Source organism: Herpailurus yagouaroundi, unplaced genomic scaffold (genome assembly GCF_014898765.1).
Source record: "Herpailurus yagouaroundi ecotype Mexico unplaced genomic scaffold, PumYag 182, whole genome shotgun sequence".
Taxonomy (NCBI): Eukaryota; Metazoa; Chordata; class Mammalia; order Carnivora; family Felidae; genus Herpailurus; species Herpailurus yagouaroundi.
The window spans coordinates 710911-732360 of record NW_024412413.1 but is presented as its reverse complement, the minus strand read 5'-3'; the positions used below and the strand labels follow the sequence as shown (position 1 = coordinate 732360).

Below are 21450 nucleotides of genomic sequence, written 5' to 3'. Positions count from 1 at the left end.
GAGAGAGAGAGAGAGAGAGAGAGAGAGAGAGAGAGAGAGAGAGAGACAGCAGGTGGGGGAGGGGTAAAGAAAGAGAGAGAGGCTCCCAAGCAGGCTCCCCACTGTCAGCGAAGAGCCCGACGAGACTCGATCCCGTGAACTGTGAGATCACGACCCGAGCCGAAACCAAGAGTCAGACACTCAACCACTTAACCGACTGAGACCCCCAGGGGCCTTGTTGCTTAACTTCTGGATTAGTCTGTTATGCAATAATAGATTACTACAGAATATACAGATACACGTGTGTAAATGATCACAGAAAACATCAATATTAAATGCATCACTTAAAAGAGTGTTGTCAATATCTGGATTAAAAAAAACAAATTTTAGGGGCGCCTGGGTGGCTCAGTAGATTGAGCATCCAACTTCGGCTCAGGTATTGATCTTGCCGTTCCCGAGTTCAAGCCCCACCTCAGGCTCTGTGCTGACAGCTCAGAGCCTGGAGCCTGTTTCAGATTCTGTGTCTCCCTCTCTCTCTGCCCCTTTGCCACTCACAGTCGGTCTCTCTCAAAAGTAAACATTAAAAAAAATTAAAAAGTCAAATTTTATGCAGAGAAATAGGTAAAATATAAGGTTAGAGAATGGTTGAAAGGAAGAGATACACCAGGCAAATTCTAACCAAAATAAAATCAATCACAGTCCAAAAAATATAAAGCAAAAGTGGACAGAATTATGAGAGACAGATACGTTCCCCAAAATTCTTACTGTACTTTGCTTAGCAGTTGATAGAAAAAGCAGACCAAAAAAAAAAACAAAACAAAAAACCAACTCGGTTAATAACACAAAAGATTTGAACAAATCAATGAACAAACCTGATCCCACTTTACCCGACAATTGCAGGGTTCACATTATTTTTGAGCACTGAGCAGCACTGACAAAAAATGACCACACAAAGCAACTTACCACAAACGCCCAAGTATTGTAGTGAGACAGACCATAGTCTCTGGTCAAGATACAGTTATGCTAACAAGAAAACAAAAGCTAACTATAAAACCAGATGATAACACATTGATAGGAAACCAATTTCTAAATAATGAAGGATTAAAGAAATAATTGTAAAGGAGATCAGAAAATACTGAACCAAACAGTACAAAAAATATGATATTCAACAATTTTCAGATGCAGTTACAGTAGAAAATAAAGAGAAACAGATTCTTAAATGCATGTATTGAAAACAAACGTTGCAAATTAATGAGCCACCCATCCAGCTAAAGAAGTTACTAAAGGAACAAATCGGATAGTAAAGGTAAAAACAAAAGTAAGCAAAATGGGAAATACGAAGTTGAACAAAATACCGGTTCTCTGAAAAAGCCAAGTGAAAGCTGACAAAACCCTGACTGATGAGGGCAGGGGCGGGTAACCAGTGTCAGGAACAAAGGTGACAGTGGCATCATCCCGCTATAGACAGGAAGAGGCTGGGAAGGGGGAAGGTTTGTTTCACATTCCTGGATCCATCAGTGCCATTTGCCACATCAGCAGAATACTAAGATCATCTCAACAGAAGCAGGGAGATCACCTGATACATTCTGTGTCATTCATGAGGGAAGGGAGGGAGAAAGGGAAGAGGGAGGAAAGACGGAGGGAGGGAGGAGGGAGGGAGGAAGGAAAGAAGGAGGAGAGGGGGAAAGGGAGGAGGGAGGGAGGGGGGAGGGAGGGAGGGAGGAAGGAAAGGGAGGAAGGAAGGAAGGAGGGAGGGAGGGAGGAAGCCAAGAGGGAGGGCGGGGGCAGGATGGAGGAAGGAGGGGAAGACCACTCAGCAAACAAGGGGGCGGCGGGAGCCGCGTCTGACTGACGTGACAAGGTGTGCATGGAGACTCCGCGGCCGGCACCCGGGTGGGTTCCTGCCCACTCTCACTACCGGAGGTTCTCAGTGCGACGAGGCAAGAACGAGAAACAAAGGCCTAAAGGCGAGAAAGGAAGACACGGGGTGATGTGGTTCTGTGGAAAATCCAAAGGCATCTACAAACTACGAGAACCAAGAAGTGAATTTACCAGCACTTTGGGCTATAGTGTCGATGTACAAAAAACAACGGAATATTCTATACCTTGGCGCAAGGAATTGGAAAATAAAATTTAAAATGCCATTTGTAACACTTGCGAGTGGAATCTCAAAAGAAAAACGTCAAACTCCCAGAAACAGAGCAGAAAAGTGGCTGCCAGGGGCTGGGTGCAGGGGACACAGGGAGAGGCTGGTCAAAGGGTCCACACACAGATGACTACGGTCTGAGGACGTCGTGTAAGACACAGTGACTACAGCTGAGAACGCTGTATGGAATAACTGAAATTTGTCAGAGAGTAGATTTTATATATTCTCACCAAAAAAACCAAAAAAAGATAAAAAAGCACCATTTATAAAAGTATCAAAATTTATAGAATACATTTATAAAAGTATCAAGAATATATCAAATACATCTGAGTAAGTTTGACTTAAAAACTCTGCACTAGGGGCGCCTGGGTGGCTCGGTCGGTTGAGCGTCCGACTTTGGCTCAGGTCATGATCTCACGGTCCGGGAGTTCGAGCCCCGTGTCGGGCTCTGGGCTGACAGCTCAGAGCCTGGAGCCTGTTTCAGATTCTGTGTCTCCCTCTCTCTCTGACCCTCCCCTGCTCATGCTCTGTCTCTCTCTGTCTCAAAAATAAATAAACGTTAAAAAAAAAAATTAAAAAAAAAAAACAAAAACTCTGCGCTAAGACATCACAGAGGAAACCCAAGGAGCACGTAGGTGGCCTGGGACGCGTCACGCCTCACACTGGACGTCTCCGTACCGAAATGACCTGCAGATTTGATGGAATCCCAGTCAAAAGCCCACCAGGTCTTTCTTGGAGCGATGCGCAAGCTGGTGGCCAAATTTATAGGAAAATTCAAAAGACAGAGAATAGCTTTCTTTTAAATGTTAAAATAAAGATTTTTGTAGAGAACACAACAAAACAAACCAGAAAAACCCAAAGACGCAGAGCAGCCAGGGCAGCATTGAGGAGGAAATCGTGCGGGAGAACTTGCCCTCTCGCATTCCAGAACAGTTTTCCAAACTAGTGGAGACAGTGATGAAGCGTGGTGTTGGTACAAGGAAAGGTAAGCTGAAACAGAGCACAGCACAGAGGAGCCACAATTCGTTCCGGAAAGTCTGTTTCTGACGAGGCGCCAAGCAGTTCAGGGCAGAGAAGCCAGCCCTTTCGGGAACGGCGCCGGGTCCGCTGGCCGTCGCTACGAAAACCACATGGACCTTGGCGCCTTCCCGCCCTGCGGGAAAATTAACTCAGGATGGATGACAGATCAAACTGTGAAGGTCAAAGCCACAGGGCTTCCAGAAGGAGCCACTGGAGAGCATCTCTACGACTTGGGCGTGGGCGAAGCCATTTCAGACGAGATGCCAAGGGCCCTGTCACAAAAGGAAAGGCTGACAAATTAGGCTCCGTGAAATACTTCTAGCCTTCAAACGGCGTCACCAAGAAAGCGAAAGGGCAGGCCACTGACTCGGAGAAACGATTCTCAATACACAGACCCCTGACAGCCTATATGAAAAGCGCCAAATAAATAATAAGGAGACAAACGACCTAATTTAAAAGTGGGCAGACGGCAGCCACGGGCACTTCACAAGGACGCCTGCAGAGCCAGCAAACACAGGGCGACATGTCCAGCATGATTTGTCGTCAGGGGAACACAAATTAAAGCACGCCTACCAGAGTGGCCGCAAACCTAAGGGTCACGATACCGAGGTGGGCGAGGATGCGCGGCAGCCAGAACTCACAGACGTGGGAGGAAGCCCGGAACGTCGGGCCCACGGCGGAAAACGGGCGGTTTCTTCCAAAGCCAAGGGTGAGCCTCGCGGTGGCCGGCAAAGCAGGAGGACCGGCCTCTGGCGTCCACACAGACCGGCGCCCTCACGGCCGCGCCGAACAGGACGCAGGCCCCCGGCCGTCGCAGGCGCGGCGGGCGGATCCCCGGACCTCTGCGGGGACAGCGAGCGCACCACCGCGTGGCAGACGCACGACAGGCCGGGTGCGACAGGCGGTGTGAGCGCGCGGCGGGAAGCCATCCGTGCTGACCAGCGGGTAGCGGTTGTCGCCGACGGCCGGAGTACAGAACGGGGCGCAGGGGCTTCCCGCAGCGGGGACCCCTCACCCGGGCGGGGGGTGGTGCAGGTGTCTGTGCAAGACCTGCTCTCACCGTGTGCATGCCGTGCCTCGAGAACGTGGTGTAAAAAGAGGTCCCGTTTGCTACGGCATTAAAGCCACCGATGCCTGGGGAAAGAACCCTGGCGAAGTACGTGCCAGACCCCTACCGCCAACACACAGAACACAGCCGAGAGGAGAAGCCTCAGTTAAAAGGAGCAGATCGTGATCGCGGTCTGAAAGACGCAATATGAGAAAGGCATCAGTTCTCCCCACAGTGACCTGCAGATTCAAGGTGATCCCAGACAGAACCCCAGCAACTTCTCTCCCCTTCCTTCCTTCCCTCCCTCCTTCCCTCCCTCCTTCCTTCCTTCCTTTCTTCGGAGTCGACAGGCTGATTCTGAGATCTCTGCGGAAATGCAGGGGACCGAGAATAGCTCCTGAACACAATGTGCTTCCCGCCTGCTGGGGACCTGCCGTGGCCCAGGGTCGCGGTGCAGCGAAGGCTCCAGGCACACCGCTCGGTTGGCCGGCTGGCTGGGAACACAGACCTGCCGGGAGGACGAGGGGTCTCGTGGAGCTGGCCGGTGGCCCGGCTGGTGGCCCGGAAGCCCGGGGCTAGCCTGCACAGAGCCCTCCCGGCGCAGCCGATCTGCCGCCCCGTGGCAGGGACACGCTGGCTTCTGTCCCGCGAGCCGGAGCCCTTGGCCGCGTGGGATGCTCTCCGCGGACTCCTGGCTCACTCTGCGGTGCCCGGAACGGAGAGAAGCTCCGGACAGGTGGTGCTGGCCTGGGGACAGCTGGCGGGCGGTGGGGACATGTCCTGTCCCGGAAGGGACACCTGTGCAAGGTGGCGGCAAAGCGTGAGGCTCGGCTGCGGTGACTCAGGAGGCAGAAGATCCCCTTGATCCGCTTGCGGCACCGGCACGAGTGCTTGGGGGCAGCAAGCTGGGTTTCGGTCGCCATCTGTGGAGGGGGCAGCAGACGCCGTGACAGGGACAGAGGGAAGTCTGTCGCCTCTTCGCTCTTGTATGTATTTATTTTCTTACAACCCTTTACAAAGGTAAAGACCACTCCTGGCCCACAGGCCACATGGAAACAGGCTGCGGTTTGCCGACCCCTGACCCAGCATGCGGTGGTGTGCCTTTTGTCGCCTTGGCAACCAGCAACAGGCGACTGTTGGGGAGTTCGGTGGCACCCCAGGCCGCCTGCCACCCGTGTGGTACTGTGTAGTCGGTGCTGGGCCCGCGCCCTGCTTCCTCGCCCCCTCCGGGGGACGCGGCCATCTCCTCGCTGCTGGGCACGGAGCTTGCCCCAGGCCGCCGGGTCTCTGCACCCTCCGCTGGCAGCTGGGCCCCAGGAGGGCTTAGTTCTGGCTCTGCCACCCGGATTCTCCTGTGGGGGCGGCAGGGTCCCTGAGCACCAAAACAGGGTCCATCCCCAGTAGCCCTGGCCCTTCAGATGAATGTTCCAGAAGGGAGTAAGGGATGGTGGAAGAAAAGGAGAACTGATTTTGTGGCCATGGATGGGGGACAGGAGCATGCACCTGCGGGGAGCTCTTAGAGCCTGGAGGTGCAGGATGGGGCCGTCGGGTGCTGTCCGTCCTGCAGACCCGGCATGCGGCCCAGAGGCACCGTCTAGCAGCGGCTGTGACTGGGTCTGACCCGCCACTGGCTCTCCCACCTCCATCCGTGGGCTGTGAAACCAGCTGGGTTATGGCAGGCACGGCCACCAAGGTGCAGCGTCTCAGCCACACGGCCCATGTGGCACAGCCGAAGCAAGTTTAACAGCAAAGCCCAACTGGAGAGACCTGTGCTCTCCAGGCCGTGCGTGAAGGGTGGGAGCCGAGCGGACAGAAGCTTCTCCGGGGGCGTGGGGGGCTGCTTTTCAGCCCGTCTATTGCACCCCATGTTGGCAATGACATCAAAGATCAGAGGTCGGTCTCGACTCCGTCGTGTGGGTCTTGGTGAGTAACAGGTCTGCCACGGACTGTGCCCTGACTGTCCGAAATAAGACCCGCCAGTGCCCCCTGGGACCCACCGCACACGAGTCCTGGGTGTGGAGGACACGGCTGAGGTCAGCGCCGCAGGCGGGCCTCTTCCCGCCACCTGGAGCCTGACGAAGGCAGCCTTGAACAAACACGTACCAGACAAGTTGAACGGATTTGGTGTCAGTCTCTGTCGGCCAGACTAATCTGAGCGGCCAGTAGAGTGGACACTCGTGTCAAAACTCGCCAGAGGCCGAGGACCGATGGGGGGGATTGTTGAGAGGGACGGTCCTCCACGGGTCTTTTGAGCACCCTACACGCTTTGTTGGGTGTGCCAAGAACGCAAGGCCCTGACTGCCCTTTACCCGGGCCATTTCTCAGGGTCATGTTTGCAGTGAGCAGTCCTGAGGGATGAGATGGTCTCTCCCTCCAGACCGAGAGCAGGCTTGCTTACTGCTTGCTACTAAAGCAGCAGGGGCGCCTGGGTGGCTCCGCGGGCTCAGGTCATGATCTCACGCTCGGTGGGATCTAACCCCATGTGGGGCTCTGCGCTGACAGCACAGAGCCTGCTTGGGATTCTCTCTCTCCCTCTCTTTGCCCCTCCCCGACTCACTTGCACACGTGCATTCTGTCTCAAAATAAACAAACATTAAAAAAACCAAAGTGGCGGATTCCCCGAATCAGTGACACAACAAACACACTGTGTGCAGCACACACCTGGGCCATATCACATCATCTTCGTGGGACTGTCACAGACGTGCTGCTACCCGTGCTGTGAAGCGAATAATAATGTCCTTTGTCTCTGATCTAGGAATCTCATGTCTTCTGCCAGCATCCATGAAACAGCCACGGGCCAAGTGAATCCCAGACCAGATCTGTCTTTGTGGCTCATGGCTATCCGGAGGAAGGAGAGAGGATGTAGAATCCAGAAGATGTAGGGTCGTCACGTCTGGGACTTGGAGCCTGACACCGTGATTGGGACACTTTTGGAGCAGGAGGCGGTGAGCATATCTTTTCTGTAGAAGGTAAGTGAATACTGGTGACCAAGACATTGGATTGTTGTACATTTGGCTATTGTTCAGAACATATTCACTCCTCTCCTCCTCCTCCTTCTTGTCGTAAGTGTCCTTCCTCGCCTACTGACTTGAGTCTGGCCGGTGCCATGTGTGCAGCTGTGATAGAAGCTTCCAGGTGCCTGCACGGTTTGGCTTGCTCTCTCACGCTGATACCACCTGAAGAAGACGCCCTGGGGAGCCACGGATCCCAGGAGGAGGAAACACATGGAGCAAATCTGAACCAACCTGCAGGCTGGAGCCCAGATCAGCGTTCCCCAGCTGAACCCAGCATTGCTGCAGCTGACCCGAAGACACGTGAAAAATAAATGCTTGCTGGATAAATGCCAATGGGGTAGGGGAGAAAGGTGCCTTTGCTATGTAGCGTGATTCCTGCAGGAACCTCATTAAAAAACCAGGGGCGCCTGGGGGGCTCCGTCGGTTAAGTGTCCGACTTTGGCTCAGGTCATGATCTCACGGTCTGTGGGTTCGAGCCCCACATCGGGCTCTGTGCTGACAGCTCGGAGCCTGGAGTTGCTTCGGATTCTGTGTCTCCCTCTCTCTCTGCCCCTCCCCTGCTTGCACTCTGTCTCTCAAAAGTAAATAAACATTAAAAAAAAAAAAAAAGATTCTCTCTCCCTCTGCCCCTCTTCCCTGCTCGTGCTCTCTTTCTCTCAAAAAATAAAAATAAAATAAAAGTACAAAAGTAATTTCTACACCCAACGTGGGACTCAAAACCCTGAGATGGAGAGTCACATGGGCTACAGACTGAGCCACCCAGGTGCCTTGAAGATCTTTTTAATAGATAAACCCACGAAGGGACTTGAATCTGGACTATCTAGAGAACTCCTGCAAGCCGATAGGAGTAGAATAACCAAAAACATTGTCCAAATGCAAAAATGGCACTTCACCAGAGTATGTTCAAATGGAACATAAATAGGAAAAGGTGCCGAACTTCATTAGTCATCAGGGAAGGCAAACCGAAGCTACGATGTGAAGCCACGGCTCGTCTACAGAATGGCCCAAATCGAAAGACAACGGCTAGTGTTGGTAGGAGCACGGAGCCACTGGAATGCCCTCACGTCGTTGTGGATGTAAACTGGCACATTCGCTCTGGGAAATTCCTTAGGAGCGCCTGCCAAAGCTGAATCCAAGACTCCGTGTTCCATTGCGACGGAACGGAGTAGATGTGTGTTCCCCAGGCTTGAAGAGCAGTCATAGCAGCGCTATTTGTAATCGTCTGAATCAGAAATGACGTAAATGCCAAGAAATAGTAGTGTGAACAAATTTTGGTTGAGAATGAATTTTAACTACACGTGAGAAAAAAAAAAATCCAGCCGTACGTCAAGTCCAACATCACACAAAGTTAAAAAACCAATTGATGTTATCGCTACTTTAACGGTACAAAGGAGAAAAAGCTGATGATAACTTCACAGATGCAAAAAACGGTTTTGAGAAAATTCATCACATACAATACAAATTTGAAAGAAATTAGAATAATTATAAAGAATTAGAGTAATAGTTGGTAAGAATTCGAAACTTCTTTAACATGCTAGAGTGTCGATACATTTACATTTATAGCCATGACTTACAAAGACCTAGGAAAAACGTCATTATCAATGAGGAAATGTTAGAAACGTTCACTTTAAAATCAGGAATTCAAAAATAATACCCAATACTGTATAGGAAGTTCTAGCCAGGACAATACGACAAGACAAAGAAATTATAGACAAGGGTGGAATGGAAGGTATGAAGCTATTTGCACGTGATATAGAATTACTTACGTAGAAAACTCAGAATATACGTACGCATTTTTAGAAACCGTGAGAGAGTTTAGAAATGTGGCAGTATAGAAAATTAAAATATGAAAGGCAGTTACATCCTACACACCAGCAGCAAGCAATGAGAAAATGACACCACATGCAGCAGCAAGACTATCAGGGTACTAAGAATAACCCTAATGAAAGATGGACACAATCTCTATTGGGTACGTTGTGAAACTTAAAGAAGACATAAGTAAATGGAGAAATATATCACGCTCATTGGTAGGAAGATAAGATTTCATTAATTTGTCAATTTCCCCCCAATTGATCTAGGGATTCAACGCAAATCCAATCAAAATCTCAATAGGATTTGTGGTGGAACTTGATAAAAACAACTATGATATTTATATAGAAGGGAATGAATCCAAGAAGGACCAGAACCCTTAGGAAGATGGGCAGAGAGGCAAATTGTCCCTCAGATGTGAAGACAGTACAACCTTGCGGGGGGGGGGGGGGGCGCAGATTCATCTGTGGAATAGAACAGACACTCCAGAGACAGACCCATGCATGTACAGAGTGAGATGTCAGTTCACAGTGGGAAAGAAAGGCATTTTTCAACAAATAAATGAAACAAAGTTGTTATTCCTATGGAGAAAGATAAAATTTTTCAAATAAATTTTTTTAATTAAAAATTTTTTAAATGTTTATTTATTTTTGAGAGAGAGAGAGAGAGAGAGTGTGGGAGGGGTAGAAAGAGAGGGAGACACAGAATCTGAAGCAGGCTCCAGGCCCGATGCAGGGCTCAAACTCATGAGTTGTGAGATCATGACCTGAGCTGAAATCAGACGCTCAACCGACTGAGCCACCCAGGCACCCCAAAGATAAAATTTGATTGTCACCACACCATAGTCAAACATCAACTCCAGATAAGTTAGGACTTATATGTCAAAGACAAAATTTGAAACTCTTAATAATAAATGTAGATAAATAATCTTTTAAACCTCACGGTAAGGAAAATTATCTTTTTTCTTTAAAAAATTTTATTTATTTCTTTTGAGAGAGAGAGAGAGAATGAGAGTAGGGGAGGAGCAAAGAGAGAGGGAGAGAGAGAATCCCAACCAGCCATCCAGGTTCCCTAAGGGGAAAGTTTCTTTCTTTCTTTCTTTGATGTTTATTTATTTTTAAGACAGAGAGAGCATGAACAGGGGAGGGTCAGAGAAAGAGGGAGACACAGAATCTGAAACAGGCTCCAGGCTCTGAGCCGTCAGCACAGAGACTGACACAGGGCTCGAACTCACGGACTGCGAGATCATGACCTGAGCCGAAGTCGGACGCTTAACCGACTGAGCCACCCAAACTCCCCTGAGTTTCTCGAGACAAAAGTAGCACTGACTTTTAAAAATATATATTGATAGCTTTGGCCACATTAAAATTCACAGTTTTCATCAAAACATACCTTTAAAACACTGAAAATGCAGTTACAAACTGGGAGAAACTGTTCACAACAGATACTACGAGCGTAACAACCCTACAGAAAAACAGGCAAAAGAGATGAACAGATATTCCCCGGAAGAGGAATTTACATAATTAACAAACGCACACTGAGATATTTAACACAACCAGTGAAATGTAAATCAAGATCACAACAAGACTGCTTTCTTAGGTCTATTTGGTTGGTGAAAATGAGCTAGCAATCCCGTTCAGAAGCATCTACTCACAAGAAACACTCACTCGTGCACAAAGAGACACATGCAAGAATGTTCCAAGAGTCATCGACCACAACAGCGAAGCCTGGAAACGATCTAAATACACAACACAGGAACACGGAAGAATAATTGTGAGATAGTCGCACAAAGAAATGAGCTACAGTAAAGATTCAGCAGCACAGATGAATTTTAGCAATTTGACATTTGGTGAACGTGTAAGCGCGATGCCCTTCTTAAAGGAGTAAAAACAGCTTAAAATGAAAAATCTTTGAAGAATACCTATAGATGCAACAAAAGGAGAACGGTCCCCTCAGGGGTGATTCAGGAAGACAGGGGTGCCAGAGACGGGTGGGTGCAGATACTGTTTGGTTCTAAATATGTTTTTAAGACAATCTGAATAAGAATGGGCCATGTAAGGACAAACCATGAAACTATGCCATGAACCAAGGATTATGACCAACCAGAGCATATGCGCCTGAGACGCAATGAATGAAGGAAGTTGTACACAGTGCAATAAAGTAAGGAAAAGATACAAAAGGTATAATGATGGCAAGGAAAAAGAAAACTCTTCAGATGACATAACTGTGTACGTGAGAAATAATAATAGTCTTCAGATTATTCACAAGAAATAATATTATTCAGAGAAATAAACATAATCTTCAGATATATTAACAGAATTGATAGAAATGTTAGCCAGATGGCTGGATTAAAAAGAAATCAGTTCATAAAAATCAATTCCATTTCTATCAACCAGCCACAATCTGTAGAAAAAACACAAATTTTAATACTACTTACCCTAGAATCAAAAATAAAAACACATATAAGACTAAATCTAACTTTAAAAAAGTGCAAACAGGGGCGCCTGGGTGGCTCAGTCGGTTGAGCGTCCGACTTCGGCTCAGGTCACGATCTCGCGGTCTGTGAGTTCGAGCCCCACACCGGGCTCTGTGCTGACAGCTCGGAGCCCGGATCCTGCTTCGGGTTCTTTGTTCGGTCTCTCTCTGCCCCTCCCCCGCTCATGCTCTGTCTCTCAGAAATAAATAAAATGTAAAAATCCTTTAAAGATGTTTGTAAAACTTTTTTTGGTGCGTCTTGACAAGCTGGCTCTGTAACTGGTATGGAAGTAAAGGGGTCAAGAGTCCAGAAGAGCGGAGTCATTTCTGAGGAAGAAAAACAAGATGGTGGGACTTGCCTGACCAGCCCAGCGACGCCCTAGTGGGCTGCAGTAAGGAGGACATTGCGGCACTGGCCCAGGGCAGACGGACAGACCGACGGAGCTCACCAGAAAGTCCAGGGACACCGTCCGTGACAGCAGCAAGCTGCAGGTAGGTGGGGAGGGCCTTTCCACAGTGGGGAGCCCCGTAAAACTGCGATCAAACCCATCTCACACCACACGCCAAATCAACTCCAGGAGCGTTAACGACCGAAACGCACGAGCAAGTGGCACTTACAGAAGAAGCCGCCACCGGGGCCTGTCTTCAAGAGCTCAGGGTAAGGGTACCAGCCACAAAAATCACCAACCGTAGAGGAAAAGGTTGACCAGCTTGGGTTTATCAAAATCAAGGTGGTTCTGCATGTCATAAGGAAGCAAAAAGACAAATCACAAAGTGGGGACAGTATTTGCAACAGTCAATGGAAAAGGAGAATCCAGAATAGACGTCACTCCTCCAAGTCGAGAAGAAAGAGACCCTTCCGGAAGAAGAGTCTACGGACAATTGGACGGAAGGCTCAGGTGGGTACTTCTCAGGAGGGGAAACACGCCTGAAAATGGGCCATCTGACTGGTAAGCAGCAAAATGTAAACGAGCGCCATCGCACTGTCTCCAGAGGCGAACACGAAGATGCATGCTGACACCAAGTGTCGGCAGCAGCAGGAGGCACGGCCCCGGTGTGAATGCAGTCAGAGTGCAGCCCCTTTGGCCGTGCTCATAAGGCCCAGTGTACCGGGTTCAAGACCCCCTCCCCATGAGCTCACGTCCACTTGGAACCTGTGAATCTGACATTATTTAGAAACCGCCTTTGCAGATGTCATCAGGTTAAGATGGCACCCTGGAGGGAGGGGGTGGGCCCCAATCCAACAGCAGTGTCCTTACAAGAGCGAACTTTGGACACAGAGACACAGAGAAGGAACACCACGTCAGGACGGGGCGCAGCCTGGAGTGGCCCAAGGACAAGCCAAGGAGCACCAAGCATTACGAGCAGGCAGCAGGAGCTGGAGGAGACCAGGAGGGATTCTTCCCTACAGCCTTGGGAGCACGGCCCTGCGAACACCTTGACTCCAGACTTCAGGCTCCAGGACGTTCACAGAACACCTTTCTGTCATTAAGCCAGCCATTAAGCCAGCCGCCTGTGTTACCGCAGCTAAGTTGAGGCTGTGTGCACCCCTCAACGCTACGCTTCTAGAAAGATGCCTGCGGAAAGGTGCAAACAACCCGGAAAGAGGCGAGATGCTGAGCGGGAGGGCCGAGCGGCCTCAGTGGCAGACTGGACGTGAGGTGAGGAGAGTGGGCGGGACTGGGGGTGTCCTCCCGGCCGAGGCCGGCCAGCGCTGAGGACAACCCGTGCCTTCGCCGCACAGACACTTACCGGGCACCGCCCGTGGGCCCCCCGCACAGCCCCAGCTGCCGGGGTGAGCGGTGAAGACAGCAGAAGATCGCTACCATTAGGGACCTGCACTCCAGGGGAGAGAGCCAGCCAGCAGACGGACGGACGGCAAGGACGCTTTGGTGCCAGGGAGGGAGGGGGGGGGCGAAAGGGGGGGGAGAAAGGGAGGGAGGTGTGGGGAGAGAGACAGACAGAGACCCAGGCAGGTGGAGGGAACAGCAGGTGTGTTTCAGGAGGAGCTGAACCAGGCAGGGGTGTGGCAGCCGCCGGGCTCCTGCCTTTTCCTCACGCATACCTTCCGGCCACTCTGGGGAAGGGCACTGAGGTACAGACCCCCCAGGGCCACCCCCAGAGACTCGGGGCTGCCCCACACCTGTCTTGTGCCCTGAGCCCGGGCCCAGGACAGGCTGGCAGGCCACGCAGGGTCGGCTCCGTCGGGAACCTCGGAAAACTGAGTGCAGGAGCCCAGTGGCCCGCTGGCGCCCGTCCCGACCCGATGCGCGCCACACCGCACACAGAGCGACACAGAGGCCACCCACCCGCTCCTGTGAGGGGCCCCGGGAACTGCTGCTGCGGGGACCCCGCGACCCCAACAGCCCGGCCAGTCCCAGGCCCGGGGCCGGTGCCCCCACGGCACACGCTCCCCGCCCCCGCCTCGCCCTGGAGGCCACGGAGCAGGCCACCCCGAGCAGCCCGCGGCGTCAGCGCCCCCGCAGCGCTACCTGGCGGCGTGAGCGGCTGAAACAGGGCGCCCTCCGGTGTCTTCACGCTCGGGAGCACGGCCGGCCGTGCCCGCGCGCTTACCGTGTCGGCCCCCGAGCGTCTGTCGGACTCGGCTTTGGGAAGGCGGATTTTCGGGGCCTGACCGTCTGCGAGCTGAAAGTCACGAGTGGGGACCGCTGACTTCCTGGGGGACTGCGCCTCGCAGCGTCTCTCGGCGGGCCTCTTGAGGGGCGCGGGCAGGGTGCAAGCGGGCGCCTGTGCGTCGTCCGGCCTCAAGTCCCCGCGCACAGCCGTCGGGGGGCGGCCCGGAGCCAGGCCTGGCACGGCCGAGGGGGACCGCACCTTCAGCGGCTGAGGGTCCGGGAGCGCGGATGGACAGTCAGCGCCGGAAATGGGCGGCATCTGCTTCCTGGCTCTGCGCACACCAACGCCTTGCACACACAGGTCGGACCCGTGGAAGGGCGGAGGCTCCACCGCAGGCTGGGAGGAGGAGGGCCGCGTTGGGGGTGCGGCTGGCCCTGCCCAGAGACCCGTGCTCCCCTGTCCCGCACCTGCTGGCCGGCCCGCTGGCTGGAGAAGCTTCTCTGTGGCTGGGCTGCCCACCAGCCCCCCTCCCCCCGCCCGCCCCCTGCTCCAAGGAGGCTCGGACACGGGGTCCTCCCCAGGCAGCCAGAGGGCCCCGCAAAGTGAACACCCGGCCCCGCGGCCTGGCCGGCAGGAAGACTCCCAGCAGGGAGTGGGCGTCGGAAAGACCCCTGAAGGAGGACTCGCTTTTCATCAGGGGAGAGGAGGGGGGACACTGCAGGCTGGAAAGGAACAGCCTAGTATTCGGAGTCTGGACACCACGGACCTCCCACGAGTCCAGGCAGGGGCCCTCCCTGTGGTGGCCACAGAGCGGGGGGATGGCTGCGGAGGAGCGGAGCAAAGGTGGCTGGAGCCGGGGAAGTCTCCCCTGGGGGTGGGGGGCGTCCGGAGTCACTGCCCAGTTTGCCTGAAGTGGCTGCAGCCACGGAGGGACAGGCAGCAGCAGGTGCGACCGCCCCCCCCCCCCCGTCCCGCCCCCACTCACCTGTCTCCACAGCAACTCAAAGTTGCCGACGTCGCAGTTGCGGTCAACCTTGCGACCCACCACCACCTTGATGGTGTCCTCCTGCACCTGGGCGCACAGCTGTGCCGTGACGGGCGTGGACGCGTGCATGGTGGGGCTGGAGTTGATCTCGATCAGCCAGGGCTGGAAGTCGCGGCCCAGGATGAAGTCGGCCCCGTACAGCTCGAAGCTGTTCTTGCGTGGCTCCACGTGGTCCTGCACCCCCCTCATGGTGTTGGCGACGGCCCGCTTCATGGCCGGGTAGATGACGCTGGCCCACACGGCCCCGCGGCCCCTCTTCTGCAGGTACTCCTGGAACCTGGTGCTGGTCCACATGTTGTGGTAGGGCAGCAGGGGGCTGCGTTCCTCATCGTTCTTCAGGTGCTTCTGGATGGAGTTGTTGCACAGGTGGATGGCGCTGCGAGCCAAGGCCACGGTCAGGCCGTGGCCCCGGGGACTCTGGACCTGCGACCCGGACCCTGCCACCCAGGCCCCCAAAACCCTTATGCCCCACCGACCCTGACGCCCGCACAGACACCTCCCCCCACGGACCCCCACGCCACCGCCAACCCCCCCTTGGGGACTCAGCTCTCGTGGCCCCGCCCCCTGGCTCAGGGCAGCTGCAGGAGGGGCTCAGAGAGCTCCCAGAGCCTCAGTTTCCCCATCTGCACCTGGCAATGGACATGGGGCCCTTGAAAAGCTGGTCGGGTGAGACAAAGTGAGAAAGCGTCTCTGTAAAAGTTTCATTAATTAATTGATACTCTTGCCTTGTTGCAAACAGGTTTTGAAACAGATACCCTGGCCTAGATGAACCATCTGGATCTGGATGGTGAAGCCTGTCCTGTGACCCCGGATAGGTCGCACTTCCATGGGACAGACAGAAGAAACAAGACATAGTCACACGGAAGGGTCTAGCAACCCGAAAACAGTGGAGTTTGGGTGGTGGACCGACCCACAGTGCCAATGTTGATTTTTGCCGCCATGTCCCAGGCTGGGCGATGCCCTGTCAGAACGACTTCGGGGAATCTCCTTCTGCCTGGGGCGAGGGCTATGGTCCCAGATGGAAAAATGGGGCTCAGAGAGGGCAAGAGTTCTGCCAGGTACTCCCTCAGGGCTTGGTGGGGTCAGGTGGCCTTGGGCGGGAGGGCTGGAAGGGCCTCCGTGGGCCTCTCGCTGCCCAGGAGGCTCTTGTGCACAGTGAGCTCAACTCGCCTGTGCAAGAGCCCCTGGCCCGGCAGAGACGAATTCGCTCCGTGAGCGGCCAGCCGGAACCTCCACTCCCCACAGCCCCTAGCCTGGGGGCCCCATTTAGTAGCTGAACAGTGGTCAGTCCTCCCAATTCTCAATGGCTCCCCTGTAAAGCCCCCGGTCAGGACGCCTAGGCACCCAGCCCCACACGCCCGACGGGGTCACAAAGCAGAACAGGGAACCCTTGGTTTGGACAGTCCATGGAAATTCTCCGCCTTGAGGATAGCGTGTTCCTGAGGCTTTGCCAAGAGGCCCTCACCATCCCTGACACACATACATCCTGCCCACTTGGAGACCCCGGCGAGTGTGGGGTCACCGACCCCTGGCACCCCATTCCTGGATGTCGGAGCCTCTGCCCAGCACCTCCATGAGACACCCTCCCCAGCACCCTGCCCCCCCGGGGGCCTTGACATCTGGGGTGCTGCTCACACTGTTCTGGCCTTTTCTGGTTCAGGTGCTCCCACTTGCCTGGCACGGCCGGGGGCCTCAGAGGACCCCTCAGGCATTGTCACATCCCACAGGCTGCCCGTCAGGGGCTGCACCCCTACCTCCCCTGCAGCTCCAGCAAGCCCCCCTACCCATCTGCAGGACCCCCCACCCCCCACCCCAGGGCTTCTGGGACTCACAAAGAGGAGGCACGGCAGGGACTACTGAAGGGGCTTGAGGGGCTGGCACAAGCACATGTGCCCTGGGAACCTCCAAAAGTGCCCTGGCCTGAGTGTCGGGCGGATCCAGAGAGAGAAGGCCAGCGAGGCGGGCGGGTATGCACACCCAGATGGCCAGCTGGGGGTGTGCGTGGGAACACAGCCGGCCACCCAGCCCTTCTAGCAGAGGGTGCAGCCGCCGCCACGAGGGTGGCTCTGGACCCGCTGTGGAGACGCCATGCCCAGGCCGGCTGGCACCTCGTGGGCACATGGCAATGGTGCTTTTAGGATTTTCTGGAGAAGACACCCACATCACGGGGGTGCAGAGCACTGGCTCTGAAGGACAGTCGGCCTGGGCCTGCCCCTTGGGGATGGAGATCACTTAACCTACCCGAGCCTCGGTTTCCTCAGTGGTGCCTCAGGCGGTGACGGGTGCCGGCAAACGTGGCCTGGCGCCCCGCCCATCTCCCGCGGCTGTTGGCGGGAGCGCACCGCGCACCCCTTGCGCCCAACGCGCCCCCTTGGGCTGACGCTCCGACTGACCTGTCCAGGTTGTCCAGGGAGAAGCGCTGTGTTGAAAACCGCAGGTAGCTTTCCTTGTAGAACCAGATGGTCAGGGGGTTCCAGTCGGTGACCAGGAACCACTGCCTGATGTCAAACTTGGTGTCGTAGATGAGCAGCGGCGTCTCGATGTACTTCTGCACCACCCACTTGTTGTCCTTGGCGGACGGGTGGTCTGCGGTCACCAGCTGCAAGATGTCTTCCACTCGGTTCATGCACACTATGTCTGCAAGAGGTCCGCGCTCAGCCTGGGGGCACGGCACACGTGGTCGCGGTTCAGCCCCGAGACCCAAGACGGCTTTGATCCAGGACCAGGAGACAGCACAGCTGGGCAGCCAGGCAGGCTCTGCCCTCACGCAGAGGCCACAATCAGAGCATCCCCCGCGCTTTCCCAGCAGGGGGCCAGCCCAACAGAGGACACAAGACTCAACGGAGGACACAAGAGTGGGGAGGGGCAGAGATGGGGACAGAGGCACTCTTATTTTTTTTTTTTTATCACAGTGACAAAGATAATCTGTCACCATTTGTTGTCTTTTTATTTGAAAGAGAAAGCAAGTGAGTGGGGGAAATGGAGAAAGAGACAGAGACAGAGAGAGAGAGAGACAGAGAGAAAGAGAGAATCCCAAGCAGGCTCCACGCTCTACAGTGGGAGGAAGGTCGGGCCTGATGGACTGGAGGGAGCAGACAGGTGCTAGTGGCAAGAGGATCAGGCTCAGGATAGAGCCCCAGGAGGAGCCCCTGGGCCAGCCTGGAGGGGAGGGGCCAGCCTGGAGGGGAGGGGCCAGCGCGGAGGGGAAGAGGCCCTCCGGGAGAGTGGGCGCAGGCCCAGAGGTGCAGGACCAAATGCAGTAGCATCACAACTTAATGAAGCTTTTTAAGTCTCATAAAAATTAACCACTTATGAATTTGAAACAACAAAACGCTTCGAATAACTCAAGGGGAAAATGAAATATCCAAACAAAAAAGGGAAGTCTACTTAGACACTCAGGAGAGTGAGAACACCCTACAACACTAACAAGATGGGGGTTGCAGCGAGCACCATCTTTGGAGGAAATTTCATAGACTTAAGGCTTTTATTGTACAAGAAAGACTGGAAATAAATAGGCGTAGCATTAAAGTCAGAGCCAAGGGGGTAAAAAATCCCTCACAGGAAATTGGAAAACTGCAACCTAAGGTTGGTTCTCTGCAAGCACAATTAAGATTTAAAAACCTTGAAAATCTATTTTTAAAAAAGAACACACAGTATTCACCATTAGGAATAAAGAGAACACAGTCATAGCTACAACACAAAATGAGGTGCAAAACCTGAGCCCATCGGACAAAAACCACAGACAAAAGTTACAGGCGTTAAGGACGTGTCTCCAATAGAGACGGGTGCTCACAGGTGAGTTTTAAAAAATAACCAAGTGGGGCGCCTGGGTGGCGCAGTCGGTTGAGCGGCCGACTTCAGCCAGGTCACGATCTCGCGGTCCGTGGGTTCGAGCCCCGCGTCGGGCTCTGGGCTGATGGCTCAGAGCCTGGAGCCTGTTTCCGATTCTGTGTCTCCCTCTCTCTCTGCCCCTCGCCCGTTCATGCTCTGTCTCTCTCTGTCCCAAAAAAAATAAATAAACGTTGAAAAAAAAAATTTAAAAAATAACCAAGTGACAGGAGTTCTACTGTTGTTTGACATGGAAGTCCTCAATCTGTCCTAGCAGCTGGCACATTGGGAGAGGTGATATAAAAAAAGAAACTCCAGCCCAGTTTAACTTGGGAACATCCTAGTTAATGCGCAAAACTTGGAAGCCAGGCGTGAAGACCAGTGTCATGGAGCCGTCTGCCCTGCTTCGAGCCTGCAGCGGCACACCTGCGCACCTGCGCACCTGCACCTGTGCACCTGCACCATCATGCACCTGAGCACCCGCACCTGCGTGCTTGTACCTGAGCACCTGTGCACCTGCACACCTGCACCATGCACCTGTGCACTTGTGCACCTGCACCTGAACACTTGCCCTGTGCACCTGCACCTGCGCCCTGAGCACCTGCACCCGTGAACCTGCATCTGAGCACCTGCACACCTGCACCATGCATCTGTGCACCTGCGCACTTGTACCTGAGCACCTGTGCACCTGCACACCTGCACCATGCACCTGCACCCCTGAGCACCTTCACCCGCACACCTGCACCTGGCGCACTGTGTTCTGGGGGCGGCAGTTGGCCACTCGCGGCCCCCAGCCTCCACTCACCTCGGCCGCGGGACTTGGCTGCGGGCTTGATGATCCAGATGTTCCGAAGCCCGTCGATCTCCGTCTGAGGGTTCACAGACGTGATTTTGTTCAGCAGGGCCTGGCACTGCGGAAAGTGATTTCTCGAATTGGAGATGAAAGCATCACCGCTACAAGGCAAGATCCAGAGAGTCCGTGAGATTCGTGAGACCTCTGTCGCGTAAGCATGTAGTCAGCATATTCCTCCACTTTGTGACATGTCTGTCCATTCTCTTTGTAGTGTTTCTTGATAAACAGCATTTTTCACGTCAACAAAATGCAATTTATCAACTTTCTATATTATGATTAGTGCTCTTGGTGAACTATTTAAGAAACCTTTGCTTCCTTGTGGTCATGAAAATATACTCCAATGTTTTTTTTTAACTTTCACATATCACATGATACATCTCAAATTAATCTTTGTGTATTTATGAGACAGGACTCAAGATACACTTTTTTTGTGTGTAAGGATGCTCTTTGCTCCAGTGCCATTTAGTGGAAGGACTGACTCTTCCTTGTGGATCTGCAGGTGGCACCTTGATCTTAAGTGACCATGTGCACGAGGACCTGCTTCCAGACTCTGTTCAGTTACACTGGTCTGTTAGTGCAGGCAGCCCATTGCCACCCTGTCATGATTACTGTAGATTTATAGTAAGTCTTGAAATATGGGTAGAAGTCCTCTAATTTTGTTTTTCTTGATCAAGGTTTTCTGGCTTTTCTTAAATCATTTATATTTCCAAATAAATTTCGGAATCAGTTTGTCAATTCCTTCTACCTCAGCCCTCAAGGAAAATCCCTGCATAGATTTTGACTGGGATTACACTGAATCTACAGATTGGAAAATCTATAGTTTGGGAAGAAAACAATCTCTATACCACTGAGTTTTCTAATTCGCAAACACGGTTTTATACACACACACACACACACACACACACACACACTTTTTAGGACATTAATTTCTCTGTTTAATTTTATAATGTGTTTAGGGTCTTCAATATATTTTATTATATTTTTTCTGGATATTTGCTGTTATTGTAGGTTGTATTTTAAAATCCCATTTCATGGTGGTTGTTTATGCATAGAAACGCAATGGAATTCTGTATATTGACTTGGCAAAACTCACATAATCATGAACTTTCTGCGTGAGTTTTAAATTTTTCTATGCACATCATCAGGTCGTCAGTATTTGCTTCTTTCTGACCTTAAGCCTCTTATTTATTTTTTCTGTACTAAACAGAAACATTATTTAAACTAAACAGACCAGCCAATACTGAGGAGCCGTGATAGTGGACATCTCATTCTGATTTCCAGGGACACTTTCAATTAAGTGTGCTAACAATTTCATTAAGAAAGATATTAACTTCAGGATTTTTGTAGATAAACTTGTCAAATTAAGGAAGTTTCTTTCTTTTTCCAGTTTGTTAAAAAAACAAGGTATTTCACAGGTATTGAATTTCATCAATGTTTTGCATCTATTGGAATTATTATATGGTTTTCTTCTTCTGTAAATGTAATAAAATCTACCAATTGACTTTTTTCAAAATTTTTTCATTAAGGGAAAATACATATAAAATTTACCATCTTAACCATTTTAAGGGTACAGTTCAATAGTATTATGAATATGTATGTTGTTGTGCAATCATCACCCCCATGCGTCTCCAGGAGTCTTGTGTCTTCCCAAACTGA

General features: G+C 52.5%; 1 protein-coding gene across 1 annotated transcript in view; it reads right to left on the bottom strand.

The window, feature by feature from the left end:
• LOC121040130 (putative interleukin-17 receptor E-like) overlaps nt 1-21450 on the bottom strand; it is a 75287-nt gene that overhangs the window by 30625 nt on the left and 23212 nt on the right. Inside the window, exons 7-10 of the mRNA XM_040490505.1 lie at nt 19747-19895; nt 17507-17750; nt 15054-15489; nt 13984-14464 (exon numbers count right to left, since the gene is read on the bottom strand). Of these exons, the coding sequence (XP_040346439.1) occupies nt 13984-14464; nt 15054-15489; nt 17507-17750; nt 19747-19895 (1310 nt within the window). The remainder of the gene's footprint in view (nt 1-13983; nt 14465-15053; nt 15490-17506; nt 17751-19746; nt 19896-21450) is intronic.